The sequence below is a fragment of the Epinephelus fuscoguttatus genome, linkage group LG8, assembly GCF_011397635.1.
Source record: "Epinephelus fuscoguttatus linkage group LG8, E.fuscoguttatus.final_Chr_v1".
Taxonomy (NCBI): domain Eukaryota; kingdom Metazoa; phylum Chordata; class Actinopteri; order Perciformes; family Serranidae; genus Epinephelus; species Epinephelus fuscoguttatus.
The window spans coordinates 19,514,595-19,542,037 of record NC_064759.1 but is presented as its reverse complement, the minus strand read 5'-3'; the positions used below and the strand labels follow the sequence as shown (position 1 = coordinate 19,542,037).

The window sequence follows — 27,443 nt, the reverse complement described above, 5'->3', positions numbered from 1 at the left end:
ACAGCCAGCGTACAGCAGTATAAGAGACAATTCAGTCAGCAGATGAATACACACAGCATAAGACAAGAAAGCAGGCATACACAGTTTGAACAAGACAAGAGCAAATTCAGCCAGCAGACAAATATCAACAGCATAGCAGCGGAAGTTAGCAGCCAGCAGACTCAAAACCATGCCAAACAGACAGCAGGGTCAAAAGACAGACAACTTGGCAAGGCGTAAAGTTTACTGGGTCATGGCTCAATGGTAACACTAGATTTGCAGAACTCTCGCAAGCTGCTTCAAAACACTCTTGTCTCATTGTTTTATGGTGTTATAAAGCTACAGTTTTTGGTCTGGTTAGGTTCAGGCACCTAAAGCACTTGGTTAGGGTTCGCAAATCTGTGGTTACCATCTACACACAACCAGTTTATAGCCACGCTATCAACTCTACTTAAATGCTAATTGCTAATGTCAGCAAACTAATATCCTCACATTGTGAACAGGAATAATCATTTCCATTGTTGTTCATCTGCTTATCTGGAGCCGGGTCATGGGGGTAGCATGCCAAGCAAAGCACCCCAAACGTCCCTCTCCACAGCAATGCTTTCCAGCTCCTCCTTAGGGACACCAAGGGGACCAGAACACCTCTAACGACACAAGTAATATTCATACTGGTTTAAATTAACAATTTGATTGTTATTCCCAGTTTTTGCTGAGCAGTTTTGCATCAATGAAATTAAAGGCCTGTCCCATATCCTCCTGAGACCCAAACTTTCCTTTGGTATGCACTTTTAATTTCTCCTAGCTATTTGGTATCAGTAGGACCCAATAAGCATAAAAAACTAAACACTGTCAACAATAATCAAGTCCCAACGTCCTCAGACAAAACGATAATGAAGTCCCAATGTCCTTAAACAAGACAATAATAAAGTCCTACTGTCTTCATATAAGTACTTCCTAATTAACAGTCTAAGCTTGTTATTGTTGCTTAAATTGATCAAATTTGTTGCCATATCAAACTACAAACATTATTAATCATAAATAAACAAGTTTCAACCATTACATGTGATCAGGTTTTGTACCTTGTCCATTTTTGTGTCGGGATCGGCTGCAGACTGACTTGGCAGAGATGGCAGCCATTTTGTTTTTACATGGATTAGTGTATTGTGCTCTTACTGCCACTAGATGGCACAAAAAAGTGTCTATGAACGAGGACAACAGGTCTAAGTTAAGTAGAATGACGTATAAGGTCAAGTAAACCTAAAATGTGATGTGCTCATTCGAAGACACAGGGTCTTGGAAAGATTTTAACGCCTGTCCCAAATACTGGCCTGTTGAGTTCAGCGATTTAAGCAAATAATAGCCCGGGCTATTAATTGAAGTTTTACAGGTATCGTCTGACTGAGTAGACTTTTTTACCTCTGTTTATCGTCTTCTTCTTTTTTTATTGCTGTTGTTGTTGTTTTGTATGTTAATCTCATGCAATTCTCTTGACATTCTGTTGCATACACTTTTCACATTAACTTTTGTCATACTTAATTGGTTTCATATTTTTATGAATTTCTCTCAATTAAAAAAGGATCTATGAAAAAAATGGTTTCTGGCTTTCAGAGAGACAAACTCATGTTCACAGATATTGACTGAACTTTCCTGGGCCACGTTAATAACACACTGGAATTCTTAAATTAGGTGGTGCCCCCCTTTAATATGTGTACGAAATATCATGGCAATCAGTGATATAGTTGTTAAGATACTGACCCAGCACTAGGGAGGAGTCTCGGTCGCTGCTAGCGTGGCTAAAAACATTTTCCAAGCACATAAACGATAACTTAACACAGGCGAGACATCTTTCACAATACACACGTTGGAATGAGCAGCAACTTATCTTACGGGGAACCAGGGAGGCGTTGCGGTCCTCTGTTGGTGAAGAAAAACTCAGGCTTGAAGTGGTGTGTTGACAGCTGATGTTCATGGCATTTGCTTTACTTCATTTTTAATCCATAAAACCGTTTTAAAGTGACAATACTGGACTTGTAGTGGGAAACACTACATAGGCTGCAGTAGAGGCTGTGAACCTGTGAGCAGGTGTTGCAGATTAGATGGGCCGACGTCATGCAGAGGGTGCGCGTCATAGACTGTCGGGGTGCGTTCCGAATATCTTACTTTGTCTTTTTACTTTGAGTAGGTACCACAGCTGCCCTTAAAATGTATACTGTTGCATGCAGTATACGCACAATCGGGACACACTACTGTCTCATAACATTACGCCCTGAACTGTGACCCTCTTGCTTTTATATACGTTACCATGGTGATTAAACAAACGCCACTTACAGAGTTTCAGAGGCTGGAGATGAACCTGAAGACCTCTGCTGTTGGTACTTTGTGATGTATTTAGTTTAACTTTAAAGTTATAACTGCACAGACTCTAGATTCTAACATATTATAATTGCAGCAGTCAAATTACATCTGTCATTGTTGTTTTCATAGTTAAGTCCTGTTGTTGTTTGTAATATTTATGATTATTTTGTTCACTTAAACAATTAATATTCCCATTGTAACCATCATTCCTGCACACACTATGTTTTGGGGTTATTTTTATTACACAAGTTACTGTGTTATTCATTAATGGGTACATTATTTATATTTAGACAGTAATGAATTCAGCATTACTGAGTCGGTGGTAAATTATTATTTCATTGTCACTTAAAGCACTTTATATATTGTTTCATTTGCATTTTCATGTGCAGTGGGATGAGCTAATTGGTTCCTACCTGCCCTTGTTTTGTGGGGACAGGTATGAGTGAGACATGAGAGAGAGTGGGTGCCTTGTGCTTAACAGTGAAGTGAAGTTGCTGTACCCCTAAGGTGGGATGTGTGAGTACTGTCTTGCCATGTTGGTAAAAATGAAACGAAGAGAAAGACACAAATGTTGTAGCCTGCTTATTACCCACTGTTACTTAAATATCCTGTCATCCATCACTGGGACTTCTGACAGCTGTCAATCAGCTGTCAATCAGCTGTCATATGTTTGCAGCTCAGTCGATGTGACGTAACGTTCGCTGTGCAGAGGATTGTGGGTCAGACCTGGACTGACCCTGAAGAGACCTGAACTTTTGTTTGGTGTGCATTTTTAATTTTTCCTAGCTATTTGGGATCAGTAGGACTCAGTAAGTACAAAATGCTACACATTGTCAACAATAATAAAGCCCCAATGTCCTCAAATGAGTACTTCCTAATTAACATCGTCTTAGCTTACTGTTGCTAAAATTGGTCAAAGTGTTGCCGTATGAAACTACAAACGTTATTTATCATAAATAAACAAGTTTCAACCATAAGATGTGATCAGGTTTTGGACCTTGTCCACTTTTGTGTCGAGATCGGCTACAGACTGACTTGGCACAGATGGCTACCATCTTGTTTTTAGTGTATTGTGGTCTTACTACCACTAGATGGCACAAAAAGTGTCCACGAATGAGGACAACAGGTCTAAGTTAAGTAAAATGAAGTAGAAGGTCAAGTAAACCCAAAATGTGATGTCTTCAATTGAGGACACAGGGTCTCAGGAGGATATAGTATGGTAGTATGGGTATTGGAACACACAGTAGGGTACATCACAGCCAGTGTTACACCAAAATCTGTGACAGAAACAGAAATTTCAGCCATATGTTTTATCATGATATGTCAGAGAATCTGATTTGTCTACCTGAAGCAGACTTTTTTAGAGAGGAAATTAATTTCACTCTAAGTTATCCCATCCTCTCTGTTATCAACACATCTCTAACAACCCTAATGTCCGACTCCACCAGAGCCTTGTAAAAACATTTGCTGTCATTTTGGAGTTCCCAGAAATTTTATTAGAAAACTGTATTTCTAACCTTTTAAGGCACACATGGGAGACATTAAGCAGTAATAACAAATGACAAAGAATGACCTTTCCATTAATCTTATTAGCAAAATTTCCCCCGTCTCCCTCTGTCTTTATCTTGATTATAAATCCATGGCCCAAAGGTAGACAGAAAATGAGCTCTGCTGTATATTTGTCTGACATCTGGGGGTTACGAAGAGAAACAACAGCAAACGGTTTCGTCGTAATGCTTTAATTCGGTCATTTCCTTTGGTGGAATTATCCCTGAAAACACAGACATGGGTTAATGTACTCATAAATTAAAGACTCCGATTTTAATTGTCTTTACGTTAGACTATGTAATCTGACCCTTGTTCAAATAGTGTAATTTCCTTTAACAGTACACCTGAAAGTGTTTTCTCTTCCCCGCAAACTCAAATAATCTTCATGGCAAAATACAGTACATACATTGTCCAAATATATGCTTTCTTTTTCCACTTATACATAAACAGATGTGTGCATTTTTGTCATAAGCGCCATACATTTCAATAGACTTCAAGTGTCCATCAGCTCCCACATTCATACTGCATCTTTTCCATACGCATTAATCAGGCTTTAAGACACCACTTGGTTTCATTTCATGTAGTCAGTTGGACATATTGCTACATAGGAAGTGCAATATCACATAGTTCAGCTCTGTCCAAGCTGTTGGCACATCATTGCCGTCCACGATGTTGCTTTGTATCTAACACAAGTCTCACAGGCCTCAGGGACATCGAGCCCACCCAGAAGTCTATGTCCGTCCTTCACAGAGCTCACAGTGTTTCCCTTGAAGCCTCGTTTATCTTAGTAGTAATGCACTCTTCCAATAGTCCCTGTCCCTGACCCCAGGATGTCCGGCTGGCCGTTCCTCCAGATCTCGCGTATGATACGTTCCCTCTCCTCCAGACGCTGCGCCCGCTCCAGCTCCTCCGCTGAAGTAAATACGTTCACACTCAGTGTCCCGTCTGATTGGCTGGTGTGATTACCAACAGGGATTTCTGTGCTGGGCAAAGTGATAGGTGCCTCGACATCATCCCCGTCTTCGTCCTCATCATCCTCACTCTCCTCGTCCTCCTCACTGATGTCCTTTAATTGTTTTTTCTCAGGTGTGGAGGGGGCCACGTTGGTCCGCGGCTTGCAGGAGATGCGGATGACCAAGAGGCAGAGCGTCAGCACCAGGCCGAAACACACTCCCAGCACAAAGTAAAGGCCGAAGCTCTCTGGGTTTGCTGAGGAAAGGACAAAATGAGCAACTTCAGAAACAGTAAAATGTTGTTACTTGACTTGTTTGGGTAGAAATCATGAACACAGGTTGACGTACTGGGCTGCGGTGTGACTTACCCTTGATATGTGCATATGCAGCTATGCTGTTGCTCAGGAGGTCCATTTCTTTTTTCTTCACATCCATGGTGATCTTACGTTTTATTTCTTCAGACCTGAAAAACAACAAACATATGACTCATCTGACTTCGGTGTATAATGCAACCAGACAGCGTATCAATACTCTTCAAGGTGCTGAAAGTCTTTGAAATATTTCCCGAGCAGTCTTCCCCCAGTGTCACATTCTGTGCAGCGCCTGCATGTCAAACCCACTGACGACGGTACTTCTTCATATGCCCTCGGGTGGGTGGGATGAGGCCTCCAAGTGTCAGACAAAAGCTCCTCTGTGTCCTCCTAAAGTACTGGCTTCATCTGGGATCATCATAACGCATTTGGCACATGGCACACTGCCTCCGCCATTCTCTCTGAACCATGACAGCCCCTCCATAAACGAGGTCAAGAGTCAATTTTCCAAATAGCCACAAAGGACTCCTTCCTGCCTGATGGGACTCCCAGATCAATTTGTGGAGCACGGAGCTAAAGAGCAGTGTGTTGTTGACTTGTATTGTTTGGACTTTGTATCCCTGACATTTAAGCTGTCTGTCCTCCTGGCATCCTGCCAGTCTGAGGAGCTCCATTGTGTTTTTGAGCCATTCCGTGTGTGGCCGTGGCTCCAAACACTCCCAAGGAAGTCTTTCTTAAAGTAAAAATCCGTGGGGCCGTGCACCAGATGAGATACAAGAACAGTCATTCTCCTTATTATCTACATTGGCTGTGTTTCTTTCATGCTGCCTCCTCGCTCACTAGCTTTTGTCTTCAAAAGAAGCAAGTCTGTTTCTCATCTAAAAATAAATTATTATTGGATTTGCCTGCATGAAATACCAAATCAGGGTCGTGTTGCTGCTGGGTCTCTCTGTATTTCCTCCGTCAACCTTTTCTTAGCTCCACTCCTCCTCCTCCTCCTCCTCCACCCTGCAGCCCTTTCCTGCTGACTCGTGCTTTTCCCCTCTGCTTTGCCATTTTGTGAACATTTTCCATCTCCCTGGCTTGATGACATCACGGTGTTGCACCCTGAGACACATAAGAGAGTGTTGATGGCAACAGAGGAGAGACCGCTTCAAAATAAAAAGGAGGTGCCTTTAATCCTTCCAGCTAAGTGTTAGCGCTGTTCCCCTCTAACATGTGCTTTGTGTTGTGGCTGGCCGTTCATGTGAGATGATGAACTCTGAAGCCGTCCCACTCTTACGTGTGCGCACTTTTCGCTAAGTCGAACCACATGTCACGAAGCCTACACACAGATCGTATGGATGTCCTCAAATTGCACAATGTTTGTGTTTGCGTTTACCTCCAAATTGCACCCACTGATAACCTCAGTGCCTGATTTGTATCATGATGTGATTTATGCAACAGTTGTGCATATTTGTTGATGTTGCCTTTAGTAAAATTCAAGCATAAAACCACACATGTAAGCCATATGTATTGTGGCACACTAATGAACTTTACAACACAACAAACATTCTCCTGTAAAAGCAGAAGTAAACAAAAAGTGGAGCCAAGATCAAGTATGAAACTTACCACAAAATGAAACTATGAAGCCCGTCCTCAGTCCCAGCTCATAGTGTAATGAGAAGTTGGAGAATGGATGCGAAATGATCACACTCCTCTCCCTTTCTCTCCCTCGCTGTTGAATCAGGGCCTGTGATCTTTGGTCCTCAGGCTAAACAGCTCATTTGGCCACCCTGAGACAAGAGCAAACACACACACAGACAGAGACACACACACACACACACACACACACACACACACACACAGACAGACGTCAAGCCACATTAGATCCAAACTCGGTGAGGCGTCTGCAATGCAAACAGCGACAGGCCTATTGCAGGATACACGGTCCAGCTAGAGACTAGAGGCAGGCTTTTCCGTTTTCACTGGTTTGACTGTGATGTCTTTAGGGTAAAATGCACATACCGCAAAAAACACAGGAATGTGCACTCCATGGCCACTTTATTAGGTACACCTATACAATTCACTGCAATCTAATACAAAGGATCTGCCAGTTAGGACACTGTCAGAACATGTTTAACATTGAGGCTGTAGTTAGTGTTGTTGTGCTGGACTGCATTATGCCACAATCAGTAGCATATCACTGAAGATGACAGCGCCAGAACAGTTTTGTCCTCTTTTAACAATTTGAAAAAATATGCCTAGTAGCTGCTGTTTCATTGTGGTTTGTATGTTCTCATGGAAAAAGTTAATTTCAGTGAGACTTTTAAAAAATGCTGTTTGCAGCAGGATTGGAAATTAAAGGTCCAGTGTGTAAGATTTAGGGGGATTAATTGGCAGAAATGGAATACAAGTATAATTTCTTTGGTGTTTAATCACCTGAGTATAAGAATTGTCGTGTTTTCGTTGAAGAGCCAAGTCGTAGAATGAGCCGTTTATATCTACATTTGGAGCAGGTCCTTGTCCACAGAGTCTGCCATGTTGCAACACCATGTTTCTACAGTAGCCCAGAACGGACAAACTGAGCACTGGCTCTAGATAGGGCCATTCACGTTTTTGTTTTCGACTTTTTGCGTTCGACACCATAGTCAGCAGCCTCTCTGTGATGGGCCAAACAGCACTGGAAAAACAATTATTTTCATTGTAAAATTGCTTTGTTTGGTGTTTGTACTGGTTTAAATCACCGGGTCCATTTGTTTGGGAAAGGAGGAGACTACTGCGGAGAATTCGGCTCCTGGTAAAGCTCTCCTGAACATCTGGTTCTTAAGTTATCAGAGATAAAATGGTAGCAACACATTAGCAGGTGCTGGGCTAGCTGCCCGTCTGCAATGAACCAAACAGCATAGGAGAAACACAAAATTGTAACATTAAACTGCTTTATTCAGTGGTTTTAGCAGTTTTAATCACTTGTTCTGTTTGTTTTGGAGAGGAAGAGACCTCTGCAGTTAATTCGGCTCCCGGTAAAGATCTCCTGAACGTCTGAGTCTTAAGTTATCAGAGATAAAAGGTTAGCACACATAAGCTGGTGTTGGGCTAGCAGCCCATCTGCAATGAGCCGAACAGTGTATAGGAGAAACACTGTAATGTGAAACTGCTTCATTCAGTGGTTTTACCAGTTTTAATCACCTGGTCCATTTGTTTCAGAAAGGAAGAGACCTCTGCGGATAATGTACCTCCATTTAACGGGAGGAAAACATCCCATCTGGTTTAATATGACAAAATCTGAAGTTTCCCTGCTACGCCAAAGTTCCTTCACATCTCTAGCAGCTCAAAGCACAACAATCTGCCAAAAATCCGACAACACAAGCCCCAGAATCACTTTCCTTTACTCAATAAAGGGCCTATAATGTGCTGGGGGTTAGCGCTTTACATGCCAGGTGGGGGATCGAGGGCTGCGAGAAATGCTGCGCTGTGAAGTTCTCTGACTTGTAGCCCTGTTTAGGAAAAAGCTCCTCTGCCAGCTGTAGTTGGTTTAACTGAGCCTCTGTGCTTTCCAGGGCTGATTTTGATCTTGCTGACTCTTGGCAGATCCTATGTACACTACAGAGCGCCTGACCGAGACAGTACTCGGAGCTAAGTGACAGAGCGCTCACCATGGCAACGTGCTTTCCAGGCCACCTCCTCGGTCCCCACGGGAGCGTGACGATGGGCCTTTTGTTTCTGCAGTCGCACCGTAGGGATGAACCTACATGCTGTTTTCCCGTCGAGCTTCCTTCCTTTTCAATTATGGACAAGTTCATCTCCACCCTCCCGCAGAGCCTGATCCCTCCCTACAAATGGAATCTATTCATCATTATCCAAGCAGACCTGGGCTTTCAATGAGATATTTTGTTTTTGTCTCGAGGGTAATAAAGTGAACGGCTCAAATGACTACAGTCCTTCCTCAAGCCAAGGTCAAAGCTAATGACTGGACACCTACAGTACAGGAACGGGCCTCTTCTCACACTGGAATGCAGCAAACTTGAGCTTCCTCAGAGCTCAGGCATCTGTTACTGGTGGTACATGACAACTGGAGACCTGTTTAAAGCCTACCTAAACATTAATTACCCTGCCCTGTTGTTTTGTTGTGTTTTTGTTTTACCTCCAGAAGGAAATTATTAACAGACCTTCTCCTCCCTGGCTCTGTACTGATCCCATGACTCAACTTTCAGTCATTTTCTCGAAGTGACCCAATTTGCTTTTCTACTGCAGATGTTGCCCTGCCCTACAGCCTTGAATATGAGCCCTTAATTATAACAAAAGAGTCATGCATTAGCAATTTGACGTATCATTTTGTCCCATCGTGTTTTCCTCAAACTTGAGTTGCATTAGAAACTTCCTGGTGGTAAATATTATGAATGAGACACAAATAATGGCTCAAAAAAGCAAACAGAACAAACCAAACTCCAAATGATATTTTCGTCACTTTGGCTAAGACCGTGCACTTTGGCATAAATCAAATAAACAAACAAAGAAACAAAGCTTCTCACTTCACTTCTCACACTCTAAACTGTAATTTTTTTGAGGAGTGCTGACTGGTGGGAGCGTTCACACCAACTGCTCTGTGTTAAATGTGAGAATATTCAAGAAGCAAGGCACCATATGGTGTTATTGTGTGGCAAACCTGCACAAATTTTAAATAAAAAAAAATAAAATTCAAATGCAAGGTTATTGGAGTGAACTAAAACTAAACTAACAGCTAAAATAAGGTGTTAAGTTAACTGAAATAAAAATAAAATAAATTAAAAAAATATTTATAAAAATAAATAAAAAAAATAAAATAAAATACATGAAAATAAAAACTGGACTTAGAAAAAACAAAAATTAACTTGAACAAGATTGCAAAACTGACTAAAATTAAATAAAAAATATACAGGAAATATCACTATCTTTTAGTGAGACTGGATGTCTACATGAATTGGAGTTAAGTGCCTTCACAGAATATTGTATTTGTATTGTAATACCTGTTCTGAGCTTCTGAAATCTTGCCCCAGACAATCATAGACTTGCAACATCCCCTCCATGAGTTTCAGATGCTTCCATCAGGGCGGAGGTTTTGCCTCCCTAAATGCAGCACTAAGCGCTACAGATCGTTCTTTGTCCTGTCTGCTATCGCTTATCTTAACCTGCAGTGATCCCTAATTGTCCTTGATTTACCCCTGATAGAGTGGGATACTGGATTATGTGTGTTATGTACTGTACTGTCTGTTTTGTTGTACTCATGACTACAGTCTGTATCTCAAATTGCCCCTCGAGGACATTAAAGTTTTACCTCGCCTCACCTCACCTCACCTCACTCACCATACCTTACCCCCTATATTATTAAAAAGAAAACGCTCATACTAAACAAACTCATACTGAAACTGAAACATCTTTAAAAAAAACAAACTAAAATGAGCAAACCCACTCTAAAAAATACCAAACTATAATAACTCTGGTTGGAACTCGTCATGTACGGTGTTAAATACAAGCTTTCCGCAGCCTTTTATTATTTAGTTACAAATAGTAATTGCATATCTAGAGTCAAATGCATGAAACGAAAGATAAAAGACAGCTAAAATGTTATTTTCCAATGACCCAGCCAAACCAGTAGCAGCACATGTCTTTGCGCCACATCTGAGCTCCTGTGACGTTAATGTTTGGTGCTATTTTTTGACCCTGCTATCTCATCATTTGTTCTTTCCTGGCCGCATATCCTGAGGTCCAACATTCAGGAATCCCCTTCCTCTGTCCTTTGCACGCTGCTGACTATCTAATAATCATTTAACCCATCCTGATGTAGCTAAATCTGTGTGGGAAACGTATGTCTACATCTCTTTATCTCGTATTAAATCAAAACAAAATATAATACCAGTTACAAGTGATAAAGGTTAGCATAACAAAGTCTTCCCAAAAAACTGTCAGTCAGCGAGGAGTTATTTATATAAGGTCACAGCAGAAAATGTGTTCAGACAGACGCCAGCACAAACACATTATGGTGTGGTGGCCTGAGAAGCGGTCAAACACTATTTCTGACTGAGCATTGTTTACTTTGGTTTGGACTGAGGAGCTGAGAGGAAGCAAAGCTCCAAACTATCATGTAGTGTGATATTTTCGTTATCAACTTAGAGATAACCACAATGGCCCTTCCTTCCCACACAGTTTGTCCCTTTCCGCAGAGACAGCATCCAGGTCAGAGCATTCCTTCAGCATCACCGCCATTGTCTAAGATAAGTATGACAGAATGACTGAGCTGGCTTCTGTACACAGATGTCAGCTGGCCAATTCATCAGCTGCGCCCTATTAGGGCCAGACCTCCAAAGCGAGAGTCCGTCGCAGAATAGATGCACTTTTCCCCAGATACTTCAGCAGTAATACTTGTTTCATAAACCATCCGACCACACTACTCCTCTTCCACAATGAAGAAATCAAAGTCATAACCCTTCGGTGGAATTTATGCGGGGAGTCAAGCCACATTTGATTTATACACAGAAGATGAAAAGGTCAGATTACACAAGGGAGCGAGTCGGTGTTATTTCCTCATTGTAATGACACACGCCGAACCGCAGAGGGAAAGAAATGTTTTTAATACTTAGAATTTCACCGTAGCCGCAACAATTCCTGGCACAACGAATGGTCTTTTTGTGGTTCGCCTAGGACAAAGCTTCACAGAATGAAAATAGCCAGATTTGAATGTAATCACATTTCATTGTTTTCATACTTAAGTCCACACACAGACTCTGGTGAGGGAGATCACAGAGGCTGCCATTAGAATTTATGGCATCTTACATAGTGTCTTTGCTCTTGATTGTGTTCATTAAATGTCTCTGCTTTGATTCTGTGGCTGCTACTGAAAAAAAGTCTAGACTTAATGATGCACAACATCAAACAAGCCAATCTGGGTAGTTTAGACACTATTTTCAGCTCACAGAGCACATTCTGAAACTCTCTGTGCTCCCCTTAAATAAATATACTGATTCAAAGCTCAGTCTTGGCTCAGTTATTCTCTCGCTGATGAAGAAATTCTTTCAGTAGCTGATGAAAGGTTAACAGTAACCTCCAAACAGCCAAAGAGTTTGAAACTGTATGACAAAAGTATCTGCTGGATGTCTCTACCAGCTATCTATCACATACCTGTAATCAAGCCAGAAAACAGTCTCCAAGTACTAAAACATAATGGAACTTCAAGCTCCCCCCAAAACAGCAGAGGTGCAGGCGATTACTTTCCACTCGGTAAACAGAAACACTGTCCAAACCGAGATCTGTGTTCGCAGTGTCTGTGAAAGCATTCACGAAGCTCCACAGGATGAAGGTAATTTCTTGCTGAAGCTGCAGCAATTTCTTTTCTTCACATCCAAGAAGGTTGCAAAGGACATGTCACATTTCTGGAGAAAGTAAGAGTGTATTTCTCCCCAGGTTCCTCTTGACATGAAGATCTTGGGTTTCAAGCTGTGCGGACCGTTAGTGCTGCTTCCTCCCTTGTCAGGGCCTGCCAGAGTATCTGACTGAGAGGAAAACTGTTGCATTTGGACACAAGACAGGCATGTGGTTGCCATCAGGACAGAGGCATGGAGCACCAGGTGAGGGTGACCTTGAGCAGACCTGGGTCAGAGAGTATTTGGAATACCTTCAGAGTTTGTTTGATTTTGTAAAAAGAGTCAAGTTAGATTGAAGACTAAAGGTGGGATGAGAAGCAGGAGAAAAAACACTCAGAGCAGATTTTTGCCAAGTATTTTCCAGATCGTGATGCAGATTTCAGTTGCGTTTCTCCCCTCTTCGGCGAAAGGTCATAAAAATTGGGTGACGCAGATCGTGCCTGTTCAAATACTTAAAAACAGCAGTTGAAAAAACAATCTCAAACAAAGGTCCGGGCGCTCGTTCTGGTGCTTTCAAACATATCAAACTGTGTTCGTCAGCAGATGAAGTTTGCTCACTTGTTGTAGAACTCGGAGACATCTGCTAATGAAGACAAGCACAGAACAGATAACAAGACATCCTAGAGTGCAGATGTTTTCATCAACTGCTGTTTCCAAGTTCAACAATCAACTGTCAGTCTCAACTGTTACACATAACGAGGACACAAAGTCTGGAGATGTTCATAATCGTGAGAAGTTTGATCATCTGCAGTCTCACAAGAAGAAGATTGTCTCGTCAGCACCTCAAAGAAGCTATTCATTACTCTCACATTGCCCAAAAAGAACTTTGGAGACAGTGTATTGGTTTCTCGTTTAAGAGACTGTGATACTGAATATCCTGATGTGAAAAACATGCACCCATGTAACGCTCTCTGCAGGTAAACACTAACAAACATTTGAAATCACATTTGACCCTCATCCGAACTATAGTGTTCTGCCAGCAGCGGAGACAAACAGCTCCAACAAATGCAAAGTCAGAACTTGCCCAACTTTTATTAAGTTTCCTCTCAAGTGGGTCTTAACTGGGAATAAATACAGAATTAAACCTGTGGTGTTTGTTCGGCATTCAAACTTGAACATTTTTTTCCCATTAGACGACTCGATCTTATCCAAATGCCTTGAATATGGTTTAGTGTTTGATATAGAGCTGAAAGAGAGCTTTGTTTAGTCATGTGTTGATGTATTTGGCTTTGGGCATGCACTTTATTTGACATAGACTCAATGAACAACAGCTTTTCTTTCAAAGACAAAAAAAAACTTTTCCAGGAGTAAACACAGAATCAAACCAGTCAGGCATTGTCAGCGAGTTATTATTTGACTTTACACGCTGCACTTTTCAACAAGGGTTGTAAATTCAACATGACTCAGTATGCCAATCTGACGCCAGCTTGGCTCAGAGTAACTACAACCCTTGCCCTGATGAATCCTTGTGTATCCTCATGTTATAAAACGTGAACCGCAGTGCACTGCTTGCCCTGTGAAGAGCATGGTTTGTGGGTTCTGGCAGGTAATGGGAGGGTAATGGAGATACGGGACCAGGTTGGGGGTTAGGGCAAGTGGTTAATAGCACCCAGATGTGCTCCTGATGTGAGGCAGAGTCCGAATGCTTTACTATGTAAATTAAGAGGAGATATCCCATGTACCATCTTCCTACTGGCTTTATCACGGCTTCAATCAAGCAAATCCAGAAGCGCTCGTGGCAGTAGGAAGCCACATTGGAACCACAGTTGTGTGTGTTTGCTGGAAGGGTTTGTTTGTGTGTGTCTGTGTGTTGGTAGTTACTGATTGTCTGTGTATGTTCCTATATGTTGGTGTTGATTTGTATGAACATTCCTCTATGATTCTCTAAAGCACAGGGGGCTTTAGATCATTCTAAACTAAGAGCTCCAGAAATAGAGTCATGATCTCACCCTTCTCATCGATCTGGGCCACCATCCAGCAGCACACCAACGCCGCATACTGTATCAATTACATGGACCCTACGGATTACTCTGTGACACAAAACATGTGTTTGCCCTTTGTATGATTGGCTCCGTAGCATTTACTCTATACAGCTCAAGAACGTGGTGGCTCCATGAGACTTAGGAGATGTTGTCGTGACAGGAACTAAGCTTGTGCTGGAAAAGGGAAAGCTGGTGTATCTTTATAGCTATTTAAAAGGCCTTTGAGTGGCCTGTATGACTTCTACCGACCTCTGCTAGTGACCAGTAGTAATTACAAACACATCAGCAGTGTTGTCATCTGTAATAATACCCTTTGAATTACAATGTCATCATATTTTTTATAGTAGAGAGAAGTAAATACACTCTTCAGAGCAGATCCAAATGTCTACTGAAAAGTTCTTTATCACATGGGAAGATCATACTGTCGTTTGTTTTTTGTGGCTGCGAGTGAAATGTCGTGTGATGGCTGTTAGCTTGTGGAGCTGGGGGTTGGAGAGATTTTGTTCCAAAACAAGAGTACGGTCTGGAAAAATGAGATCTCTTTGCTGTTTTGTCTATCTTTGAGGACATTAAATTAGAGTAGATTGTAGATTTTTTTTTTCTGATCGTCTATTTAATATTACCACCAGACTGTGACTAACTTACTCTTGGGTCAACTCTCTTTTGCTAATATAATTTTAAACAATGAATGTACCAAACACATGGAGTTCTGATCTATATATATTGTTATATATAACAATTACTCATGCCATCAATCCATCCATTTTCATCGGATTATCCAGGCCAGCAGTCCAAGCAAAGCACCCCAGATGTCCCTCTCCCGAGCAACGCCTTCCAGCTCTTCCTGGAGGACCCCAAGGTGTTTCCAGGCCAGATGGGATATGTAATCCCTCCAGTGTGTTCTGGGTCTGCCCCTGGGCCTCCTAGCAGTGGGACGTGCCTGGAACACCTCTAACGGGAGGTGGCATCCTGATCAGATGCCCGAACCACCTCAACTGACCCCTTTTGACGCGAAAGAGCAGCGGCCCTACTCCGAGCTCCCTCCGGATGTCCGAGCTCCCTACCCTATCTCTAAGGCTGAGCCCAGCCACCCCACGGAGGAAACCCATTCTGGCCGCTTGTATCCACGATCTCATTCTTTCTGTCACTAACCAGACCAATGAATCGAAAGCTTTGCCTTCTGGCTCAGCTCCCTCTTCACCACGACAGTCTGGCTCCATTCTACCCTCACTCGTGAACAAGACACAGAGATACTTGAATTCCCTTGCTTGAGGTAATAACCCTCTCCCAACCTGGAGGGGACAATCTACTGGTTTCCGGCAAAGAACCATGGCCTCAGATTTGGAGGTGCTGACTCCTGCCTGCTTTTAACACACTATTAGTGTTACTTTGAATTAATAAAGAGAACTTTATTTAAATCACATGCAACCATGATGAACAAGAATCCAAAAACAGCAAATATTGCTGATAAACTGAAGTCAATGGGGACCATTATGAACAACGGCAAAAACTGAATCAAAACATCTGTTTTCAAACTCTCAAACAACTCCTACAGTATAATCCAGGTCTCATTTATTCAGTCGCTTGCTTAGTGCTTCCCAAACATGTTGCTTTACCTTGCCTTAAGCCCTTTCTGACTAAAAGTGAAAACTTTCAGTGCTTCCACTTCTAGTTTGCCACTTTTGGATTCTTTATCCACCAGAGGCATGAAAGAAAAACAAAGTTTTCTTCACAAACTCAACGGTAACACGGCATGACTAATTGATATATACATGACCATTTTGTGGGCAAAGTATTCCCTTAAACAAAATAAACGGCAACCACTTCTGTGCATGCTCAAGCGCATTTTTGTGTGTGTTTTAGTTTCTATTGCCCCTCTTTATATGTGTGTGCATGTGTGTAGCCCAGATAGGACTGTAAGCTTAGGCAAACCCACTGGACTTAGCATGTCAAACATCTGCCCGAGCCTAAACAGGGGAGTGTCTGGACCAGTGAAGCTCCTAAAAGAGAGCAATAAGCCCTGAGCTCTGTAAGGCATCAGTGGTTGACGGGAGCTTTGCTAAACACAGTTCCTGAGACAAGTCATTCATCAAACTCCCTTTTTCGCTATGACTCTAAAATAGTATCCTGGTTACTTAATGTGAGTGAGATTAGAGCTGCGGTGAGCAGAACATAAGTTCTTGTCATTTATGTCCTTGTGAAGATTCATAACGTCACCATTCATATTTGAACAATACATTTACGAACAGGGAAGTGCACTGAGTAAATCTTTTGCTATCTATAAACTCTCTGATGACCGTGGCACTGTATATTTACAAGGGTTTGAACAAGGCATGAATCAAGCCCAACTGCTGCATGATGGAAGCCAGTGCCATGAGCAAATACCTTTTGTTTTAAGACACATGGTTCAAAAGATCAGGAATCCCCTTAAATGAGCAGTGTTTTAAGGGGATTTAGTGACCTCTAGTGGCGAGGATTGCATATTGCAACCAGCTGAAACTTCTGGTTAGAATTCCTTTAATGTTCATTGTTCAAGAGGTTTTTACTGAGAGCTGAATTAATCATAGAGGTTTTTACTCTCCAAAACAAACAGACCCAGTGATTTGAACCGTTAAAAACACAGAATAAAGCACATAAAAAAATCAGTGTGGCTCTGATGGTGGGGCTGCTTACTACTATGGCCGACGTGAAAACACAAACCAAATACTAAAGGCAGTGTTTGGTTTGTCCCCACTCCCTATGTGAATATAAAATGGTTTATTCCAAGGTAACAGAAGCACAACAATTCTTGTTTCAGGTGATTATATACTAAAGAAAACATATTTATTGTATTATATGCCATTTCCGCCAATATATCCCCTTAAATCCTACACACTGGAGCTTTAAAGAAAAGAACACGAGGATGCCCTTTTAGTTTGCAGTTCATCGCAGGAACTAATCAATCAATCAATCAATCAATCAATCAAACTTTATTTATATAGCGCCTTTCATACATCAAAAATGCAACTCCAAAGCACTAAGTGAGAGATAACAGTCAGCAGCACCAGTAGTAAACCTGCAGGGTCAATTAGATGTGTTTGAATGGATCCCTCTGTTGTAGGAAGATGCTTCAAAGAGATCAGCTGATGATAAGCTGATCTGGCCGAATGGCTGCATGTTATTGTCTGAGTTTGCACCACGAAATCTATTATCACTGTATTTTAACTTCTCATGCTTTAATTGCTCACAGTCTGTTTGTGATGCGCATTTGATCGTTCTTGTATGACCTGTCATGACTGTCCTTTGTCTCCAGTAGAGGCCAATCAGAGTCAGAGGTCAGTTAAGGTCAGTGTGATGTGGTGAAAACTGAGCCGTTACATTCTGCAAAAGCACAAATTGCTGGGGTGTGTAAGTGAGCCTGGTTACAGTGTTGCAAATAGCCCAGCTGAACTGTAAGTAATGCTGTAGCTAGCCTTGAAGAGTTTCGGTGAAAGGGAGTAAACAAATCATTTTAATTTATGTATGGCGAAGCTTTTCCATCTACTCTGTTTGCACTAGCTTTCTGAACAATGCTGCAACACAGAATCTGACCTACCAGCGGTGAACTCTAGATGCAGAATTTTCTGCGTGTCTAAGTACATAAGAGACACATTATACTGTATATATATATATATATATATGTACATTAAAACCTAAATTGCTGAACTGACACTTTAGTCTCAACTAACCTTGTTGTTATTACTGTTCTGTGGTCAATAACAATCCAAGATGATTGATTTTTTAATAAAGTTTTCCTCTCGTTAAGCCAGACACTAAATGAGAAACTGAAGAATTAAAGGAGCCGCTGTATGAGTGTGAGTATGAGGACCTCCTGTGGAACTAACTTATGATAAGACAGCACTGCTACAGAATAAAACTCATTTGAAAGCCTTCAAAAGTCATTGTCTGTGGTGCTGCTCCAGGACTTCTACAATATGGCATCACTGTGTACCAATTTTTTTTTTCATTATTCTTGTGATAAGAGCACATTCACCTCTTTTCTTGTGAGCAATTGTGTTCATTCCTTGTCACTGTGTAAATCTGTCTACATGGGGTTCTTTTCTCTTGACTTATCTCCGCTTTGTGTAGGCTGAAACTTTCTGTATCTCCCCTCTGCAAACAGATTGGTACCCTGGGAGTTTAGACAAGCACAGTCTGACCTCTGACTCCTGGGTAAATAGAGTAAGTTAACAACCATCCTCAGGACAGATAAGACAGGCCGACTGATAAGTGAGTTCAGTGGAAGAAGGAAAGTTGGCTGGTATGAATAGTTCAGAGAGGTCACACAGGAGTCAGCTCTTTCCAGCCGCACTTGAAGGGGTTACTTAACCAAGCATTCACACTCATCCTATGGAAGGTTATCTGATGAGCAGAGGAGGCATAGCTAAAGTGCTGCCAGCCCACTCAGAGTGTGTAAATTAAAGGAGACCCCTGAGAGCAACCCAGCCTTATCCTGCCTCCACCCATCACCTCGCGTTCTCCCTGATAAGAGGTGTCAACCACAAACGTCCAGCGGAGAGAGAGAGAGAGAGAGAGAGAGAGAGAGAGAGAGAGAGAGAGAGAGAGAGAGAGCGCTATGGGAGCTCGCGCATATGGCCAGCTGCTGTCCTGCAGTGTTCCTATGAGCTCATGCAAAAAGAGAGGGAACAGCTGAAAAAGAAACAGAGCCATATGCAACATGTGTGCACTTTTCATGCCTCTTTTTGAGATCATGTGACGTCTCCCACCTCAGTTCACTTTGATTATGTGACGTCTGCTCTTTTTGGCCGCACGAAAAAATACAAAAAGCGACAGGATGTTTGCTTTGATTGTAGCAAGGTGACAACTAATTCATCACCACAAGGTTAGCCAATAATGTGCAGCTGCACAGGAAAGCCATACCCAGGCTCTCCTGTCCTGTATCAACTATAAGTGCTGCATCAGCTCCTATTTGGCAGCAGTTCACTAAAAACATGATAAACACACACTGTTAGCAGGACTACAGTATGATGCACCGACTCTGCTTAGATGTATGCGGACTGGGTGGCAAAAACATAGTGCTTTGCTGCAATAAGACAGGACTTTTACTGTAAAAGAAAGTCAACATCATGCATAAAACAGCTTTATCAATGTGTTAACGCTGCTGTGACCAAAACTCATTCACTTCTCTGTCATATTTCACCACACATGGTTATTTAATAATATAAACACTTACACAAGAAGCTCAGGTGGAGTAAAAACTTACTAGAGCGACTGTGATGGAAACCAGATATCAAAGTTTATAGCACATTGAAGTTTTCCCAAACACATGCACCTCTAAACAAGCCTGCCAAACTAATGATTTAGTTCACTTGAGATGCAGAGCATTAAAACTGCAGACACACAACAACAGAGAAAGTTCCTCTTTTGTAAAAGTACAGTGACAGAGAAGCAGCGGTTCACTGGGGTTTCTGTGGCACTGCACACACACTGAAACAAACTGTCAAACTCACCGGTCTGTGATGACAAGAAACGTCTCTCTCAAAGTGCTCAGTCCACACAGAAAGCTTCAGGCAAACTGCCCTTCTTTCCCTCCAAATTTTGAAAAGAGACGCAGCATTACAAGCAGTCCTGACTGTTTCAGTTGATTCCCTGTTTCTGCTGTGGTCAAGTCCCAAAGAGCGTGTGTGAGTGTGTGTGTGTGTCTGCCTGAACGTGTGTGTGTGTGTACAGAGTCTGGGGAAGAGGTGGTAACTTCCTCTCAAAGTTGGAGACGGAGTGAGTAACAGAGTTTTCTCTCTCCCGGCTCCAGTCCACAAGGAGCAGGAAAAGCTGTCATACTATCCCCCTTTTCAGATGGAAAAAAAGAGGAACAGCCTAAAAAGGGCAAGCTCGGGGAAGAGGGGAGGGAGGAAGGCAGGGGTTTTGTGTGTGTGTGTGTGTGTGTGTGTGTGTGTGTGTGTGTGTGTGTGTGGTGGGTGGGGGGGCTTTTTCTCTGTTGTTAAGGAAACGGAGGAAAGCAAGTTTTTTCCATGCACAGTTCAGCGTGACAGGAAAATAACATCAACAACTAACTGACCAGTATTGTGAAGGTGTTGCTGATGTGTAGCTGTGCATCTCTTTACAACAAGTGAGATGCTTTGTCTTTATGCTAAGCTACATAACTGCTGGATATAGCCTTAGATTTACTGGACAGATGTGAGAATGATATTAATCTCCTTGTACAACTCTTGGCAAGAAAGCATTGTATTCCCCAAAATGTCAATCTATCCTTTTAAAATGGACATTTTATCATGTATGAACTTTAAAAAAATACATGGTTCTGTTTAATGTGGATGAAAAATGCAATCATTTTAAGTAAGAGAACATATTTATCCTCCTGCTGACGTGATGTTAACTGCACGGATTCTGCCACTGTTGAGAATGTTTTATGTTCAGCTACAGTAAAAAGGTCTGTTATGGCAGTTACTGAGCTTTCCATAATGTCAGTGAACGTGTCACTCCCAGCGAAGTAGTGTGTTTTTAGACGCTACAAAGCCTGTCGGTCAATTCTAGCACCTATGACAGTGATCTGTGTGAGATACCACCTGTGATTGGCAGAGGCTTGTTATTCCTGTTAGTTGCTAAAGCGGAGAACACTTTGTAAAGCTGACAGGTTTCTTGTATTGGCATTGGCTATGGCCCACATTCTAGATATTTCACATACAGTCTCATGCAAGTGTGTTCCTGCAGTATAAACTACAATGTGCTGACAGAGGAGTTTTCCCAGAATGTCTGAAGTTGCAAGTAGTAGTCTTATGCTGCCCTGACGCAAACAATACCATGAAGATTCTCTTACGTTTCATGTCACTTTACATTTTGAATCTAAGCTCAGAAATGTTAGGAGCATTTTACTTATTAACAGAGTCACGTTCCTCCAAGAACTAGAGTGTGCAGCTGTAATGAGAGGCCAATATGGCTTTGGTGAAAGCAGCCTCGCACAAAACATGGTAAACATGTAATCACAATAATATGTCAAACTCCCATGCTGGAGGAGATGACATGCTAATTGCTAACAGCTGCGAGTTGAAAAAACTCCTCTAGATTGCATCAATGATCGACCACACAGCTGACTCAACGCTGACGATAATGATCTTTTGCTCGTTTCTGGATGCTGGATGCTGTATATGTCTCATATGTTTGAATTCACTGTCATATTTTGCAACCAGCTTTACAACCAAAGTTTCTTGCGAGAGCTGTATACCATCTCAGTGGGCTTAGTCGTAAATCTCGGTGGCCACTAAACCCCGTTTCGACCAAATTTTATTAAAGCCATACTCCTTGGAGGGCACAGTGACACTTTCCATTAGCGTTGCCCCTACTCTTCATGGGAAAATAGGGAAGAAAAGCCGAGAGCAGTGAAATCAAGGGTTCATTTTTTTCTCCGAGAGGGTCAACTTTAGAGCAGAGCCGTTATTGTGCTACACCCTGCTGGGACGTGAAAGAACATCTTGGTCTCTATCCCACATATTTCGCTCATAAACCCGCTCGCTAACCTGAGCAGACTCTCTTCAGTTGAAATTGTACTGCATATTGGACCCATTGGACTTCAGGGCTCATCACTCCAAATCAAACATCCTCCCACTGCCTCTTTCTCAAATTTCTGCTTTTCCCTATCCCCTCACTAAAAAAAATCCTGGATGCAAACAAAACAAAAGCAAAAGGCATCTCTCCAATATCTCCCCCTTTCAACTCAATCAATGAGGATGAGGTGTAGGGGATGGAGCAGGGGTTTTGGGAGAAGCTGAGTCCCTTAAGTGCCAGAGTTTAAATGTTTCTCTGAGCTGTATCAGTGATCACATTCCTGCCTGGATCTCCTCATGGCTGGCAGATGTCCACCTGTCCCCGGGGCTGATTTATACGCAAGCACTGGGTTGGTCTGATGAGGGTGGATAAGTAAGGGATAGGGGAATGGAGAGAGACTGAGAGAAGAAGAAAGAAAATGCAAGCAAGAGACAGGAGGTGAAAATGAGGCTTAAAGAGAAATGAGAGCGGTCTAATTACAGGGCACCTACTGCTTTCAAGGCAGACTTTTCTTGGATCATGTCAGACAGACCTAAGCATGTGCGCTGCTCGATGTAAATACACAGTATATCATGATAAGCCGTTGCGGAGGCGGAAGCAGGGGGGAGATATGCAGCTGATGGCCGGGGAGGGTCTGTCTGCAGGTGGGAAAGGATGAAACAAGCAGTGAAGGTGTGTGTGTGTGTGTGTGTGTGGAGATGGAGGGGGATGGTAGGGAAATTTTAAACAAGATAGCACTCGTTTACAAAGCTCGCTGCCAGGGTGAAGCGAGGCGATACGCTCCAAGCTGGTTTCATAGGAACAAAAGCTAACTACCGCTGTTAACCTAGATTAATATTTGCAGGGCGTTTCATGACAGTCGCCTCACCCACTCATTTTCCAAAGGTTGCCACACAGAGCCTTTGTTGGTACTGTAGGGATGCCGTGTGAATGAATGGTGCATGGAGACCTTTGATGTGAAGCTGGTAAGGACACATCACAAAGCACGGAGATCCAAGAATAGAAATGCTCAGGCTAAAAAAAAAACAAAAACTGAAGTGCAAACAGCAGACAATCCACTTAGAGGAAACCAGTGATTTTGATTTCTCAAGAAAGCTAATAATCTGATAATTGACGTGGAAAAATAATAATTAAAGTTTTATCTTGCTTGCTCAATCTCTGAGAGAGAGAAAAAAAAACACCACCCATAGATGACTCATCTGTACTCTGCACACCGAAATTAATACCACGGAGGGCGCCCTGGGAGAATTAGCATTGTTCTTTCTTAAATCAAAAACATACTGAAATATCAAACTGCAAACCACATGTTGCTAAGGAGATATTTTACGTCAAGTGACAATGTTGATGAGGAAATAACACAGAAAACTAAACTGAGCGAAGACAAAAGGAGAGAGGAGGGAAAACATTTTCCTTGTCACTCTTTAATGTAGGTTATCAACAAGCTTGTCAAAGTACAAACACTTTGGCATTCGCTAACTGCTCATTAAAACTTCCTCTGCAAACCTGTAGATGGATCCTGTCTCGGTCTTCACCTTCAGGTAGTCTCCACTCCCTCTTTCCAGTGCATGAAAACACATGTCTCTTTGGCCCCTGGTGCCCCCACATAAAAACGCTCACTGGAGGCATCTGCCAGCAGTAGCTTCTTTATGGGACAGATGGGATCCCAGAGCGGGGAGCTCCTGTGCACGGGGCTTGTTTTGTGATCATGAGTCTGATCTTCTTCCTGCTGTGATTTTCCACTCACTCTGCATGTATGAATAATAAATCACATGCACATATGAAGGCTCATAGAAACACACCAGCATGCATGTATAGAGACTTCAAAGCACACACGATGTGCTGTACATATGGACTGACTCAGTGTGATGCCTGCTGTACCCACATCCCCCTTAATGACAAGCTTAAAGGGTCAGTGCGCCCAAATTACAAAAATACATATTTTCTTACTTACCTCTAGTGGCCATTCAGATAGTTTTGGTTTATTTGCTCAGATTTGGGGATAGTGGTCTCTGAGCGTTTTGCTACCAGCTCTATGATATAATAGTTAAGTGACTTTAAGACTGCTCATAAAAGCTCTGACACACCAAGCCAAAGGTCGGCCATTGGTGACCATGCAACACCCTAGTTTCCCGCACCATTGGCCCTTGTCAGCTCTTATTAGCTTCTATTTCAGCAAATTTAGCCTGCCAAATCAGCGTCAGATTGGGCGGAGCCCATTGGTGAATGAAATCACTCTGATTGGCAGTTCAGCTCAGTGCAGGAGAAGAGAAATGAGGGAAGCAAACAATTAGCTAAAGGCAAGAGTGCGTTCAAAGCAAACAAAACAAACTTTTTATATTAGGTAAGATTACTTTGCTAAACCGCTGAGCGCTTCCCAATGTGTTGTTATTCGTTAGCGCATGGTAATAATAATAATAATATGCTTTGTTCTTTCAGCTCTGAGTTGTGTTGTTAATGTGCTAACTGGCTAACTAGCATCTTGAAGCCATCCTGTCCATCCTTTCCTGTTTTGAATGAGGAATACAGACTACCGCCGCCTGCTGGTATGAAGAGTTATTGTCTCTCACGCAGGCACAGAACAGAAGTGCTAGTAGGCTGTTGGCTCTCAGGTGCAACTTTTGGCTGAGACACAAGCCTGGTCTCACTCTGGAGTCGTCAAAATCCGGCGCTTGGGCAGTGACTTGCAGCATCAGAAACCAATGACAAAAAGGCGTCCTTTAATGACTGCATGATACACGGCCAGTTGCCGTTATAGTATAACAGTGCCCGGCGGCGTCAGGGGACGCGGCAGGACAAGGACGAAAGTTAAGGTGGCTAAATTCCCACTGGAGGGGCGGGAGTGGTGGTGGATGGGTCCAACAAACACTGACTTTCACCCAAGAGAGTGGTGTTCATGTCCCATAAGATTCTAAAGCCAAACCCTGTTCTTTTTTCCTAAACCTAACCATGTGTGTGTTAGCTGGCGAGCTGACTGCTAAAATACTAGGCAGCCAGAACATACTCATCAGCCACAATATCTCCCCAAAGTTTTATCCAACCCCCCCAACATTTTGTTCTTGGAATTATACATTATTTCATTTGATTAAGAGATTTGTTTTGAAGTGGAGAAAAGCTTTGCAAACTAAAAAGCTTGCTATCTGCTGAAGTTCACTAGCTTGGCTGCCAACAGAACAATGAAATCAGGTAGTTTACTCTAATGCTTTTGTATCATCGACTCCTGTCTTGTCACAGTCTGCAAACCACAGATACGTTACATTTTTAAAGGGTTCATAAATATCCTATCACCCCTTTCGTGAGATGGCTGACAAGCTGCAGACCACTGTTCTTGACTAAAACAACAAAAATGATTGTGTTTTAGTGATACATTGCATCATTTCCAGCTGTGACTGCATGTGGCACCAAACCCAAGTATTTTAAGCCAAAACATGATCTTTTCCTAACTATATCCAACTGGTTAGGAACCAAGTGGCAATTAGGTTGTCAACGTCTCTCCAAGCATTTGACTTGTGAAGCCTGGCAGTACAGTATATCATATTGTCCACTATCTGCTTTTGGAATCATGTCAAGAAAAAGTTTAATACCTCACTTCCGGCACACCCATGCAGTGTGCTGAATAGAAAGGAGATTGAGGGAGAGGTCTGTTTGGTATTAGGCGGGAAGCCTGGGACAGGAAATGGTCGAGGGTTTCACAGAGGCGGTCCATCCACCATGAGGGCCAGGATAAGGCTCTAGTGTTCGCCCTCACCCAAACCCCACTCTCTGTCACTCCACACAGAGGGGCTGACAGAGATTAAATGAGTGGAGGAGGAACGGAGGGGCTGCAAAAACTGAGGAGGGGTGAGATTACATAAACATCTCAACACCTTGGCAACTCATCGTGGCTCTCCCTGCCTCCTCACTTACATAGTTTCCCTTCCTCGCTGCCTCCTCTCCAACTCTTTTGCCTCAGTGCGTGACAGTGAGTTGCCAAAAGTCATGAGGATCCAAGTACTTTAGCTGAACCTCTCACATTCCTCCTGCTCATCTTATCGTGATGATGATCCCGGTGTCAAGTTAGGTGCTATTAAATTAAATCAAAATAGTGAAGTTTTATGTTTTTTAGTGCTGAGCATTCCTTGCAAAATAGGAGACAGTGTAAGGCAGTGTCATGTTGCATATGAAGATGAATTTCTGAAAGTCCGTACTCTGCTATTAAATGCTTGTGGAGGTGATAATGGAGGAATGTAAGCTTTTTCTACCATAGTCTTGCTAGCGCCGTTGCTCGAGGGATAGAGATGGCTGGTGGTTTTGTTGAGCCACCGCTTTAGACTAGACTAAAATATCTTAAAAACTATTAAACTGATTGTCATTAAATTTTCTACAGGTATTCATGGTGCCCAGAGGGTGATTCCTTTTCCTCAAGCGCTAACAGCAGGTTGACATTTGTGGTTAACAGTGAAATGCCTCAGCAGCTGGATGTATTACAGTGCAGACATACATGATCTTTGATAACTTGAGAAATCTCTGATTTATGTGCAACTTTGTATGCTATCTAGTGGTAACATACTAACAAGCTAAAATGAAAGACTGAAGTTAGGTATGATGATAATGATAAACAAAAAGTTTACATAAAAAATAATAGTTCCTCACATAATATTGAGAAATATATAGGGATTTACTATTAGCCTCCTGGGACCTGAGCTTTTGTTGTATGCATTTTGAAATTTCCAGCTATTTGGCATCAATTAGACCTGATATGTATGAAAAACTAAGCATAGTACTTGAACAGTAAGCAGTTAATGAAAAAAAATGTCCTCGTATGGGAACAACTGGTTTATCTTAAATAGTCACCAGTGTGTAAATATGTATAAAGCTGTTCATTTCAATACCTGAACAAGCCACACCAAGCCAACAGTCAGCTGTCGACCAAAGTCGGGCCATCAGCATCCATCGGCCTAGTTTTTGCGGTGTGTCCCGCACCGTCTGCCCTTCGGTGTCGGCTGCTTTTTGGCCAACTGACCATGTTGAATCGGCGGCGGAGTCGGTGAAAGAGATCACTCTGATTGGCTGTTTATTCCCTCGCCCCTGTAGTGAGTGAATCTGCCTGTAGTGAAACCGGGGCTAACCGGTGCTTCTCCTCAGGCTCCACTTCACTCAGCTGCCCAACAGATCTGCTGCCTCTCCCACTTTAACCTGAATAACAAACTGGAGCTAGCTGGGACCGGAGGGAAGCACAGCCAGTTAGCCTCCGCTAGCTTCCCAGCTAGCCCTGGCTCTCCGTTTGAATCCAAACGGAGAGCCGGGGCTAGCTGAGAGCGGCAGCATGACGGAGGGACGCACAGCCAGTTAGCCTCCGCTAGTCTCTGAGCTAGCCCTGGCTCTCCGTTTGGATCCAACCGGAGCACCGAGCCCTGGTTT

General features: G+C 42.5%; 1 protein-coding gene and 1 long non-coding RNA gene across 2 annotated transcripts; one reads left to right on the top strand and one right to left on the bottom strand.

The window, feature by feature from the left end:
• Positions 1-3,782: 3,782 nt before the first annotated feature.
• Positions 3,783-20,306, bottom strand: eva1ba (eva-1 homolog Ba (C. elegans)). The gene is made up of 4 exons (XM_049583034.1): positions 19,997-20,306; positions 6,761-6,924; positions 5,207-5,301; positions 3,783-5,094 (listed from the first exon to the last, which is right to left on the bottom strand). Exons 3-4 carry the CDS (start codon positions 5,271-5,273, stop codon positions 4,670-4,672), a joined length of 492 nt encoding a protein of 163 aa, XP_049438991.1. The 5' UTR covers positions 5,274-5,301; positions 6,761-6,924; positions 19,997-20,306; the 3' UTR covers positions 3,783-4,669.
• Positions 7,020-19,978, top strand: LOC125892801 (uncharacterized). Its single transcript, XR_007449787.1, has 3 exons — positions 7,020-12,461; positions 12,566-12,729; positions 15,290-19,978. It is a non-coding gene; the product is annotated as an uncharacterized LOC125892801 (long non-coding RNA).
• Positions 20,307-27,443: the final 7,137 nt, after the last annotated feature.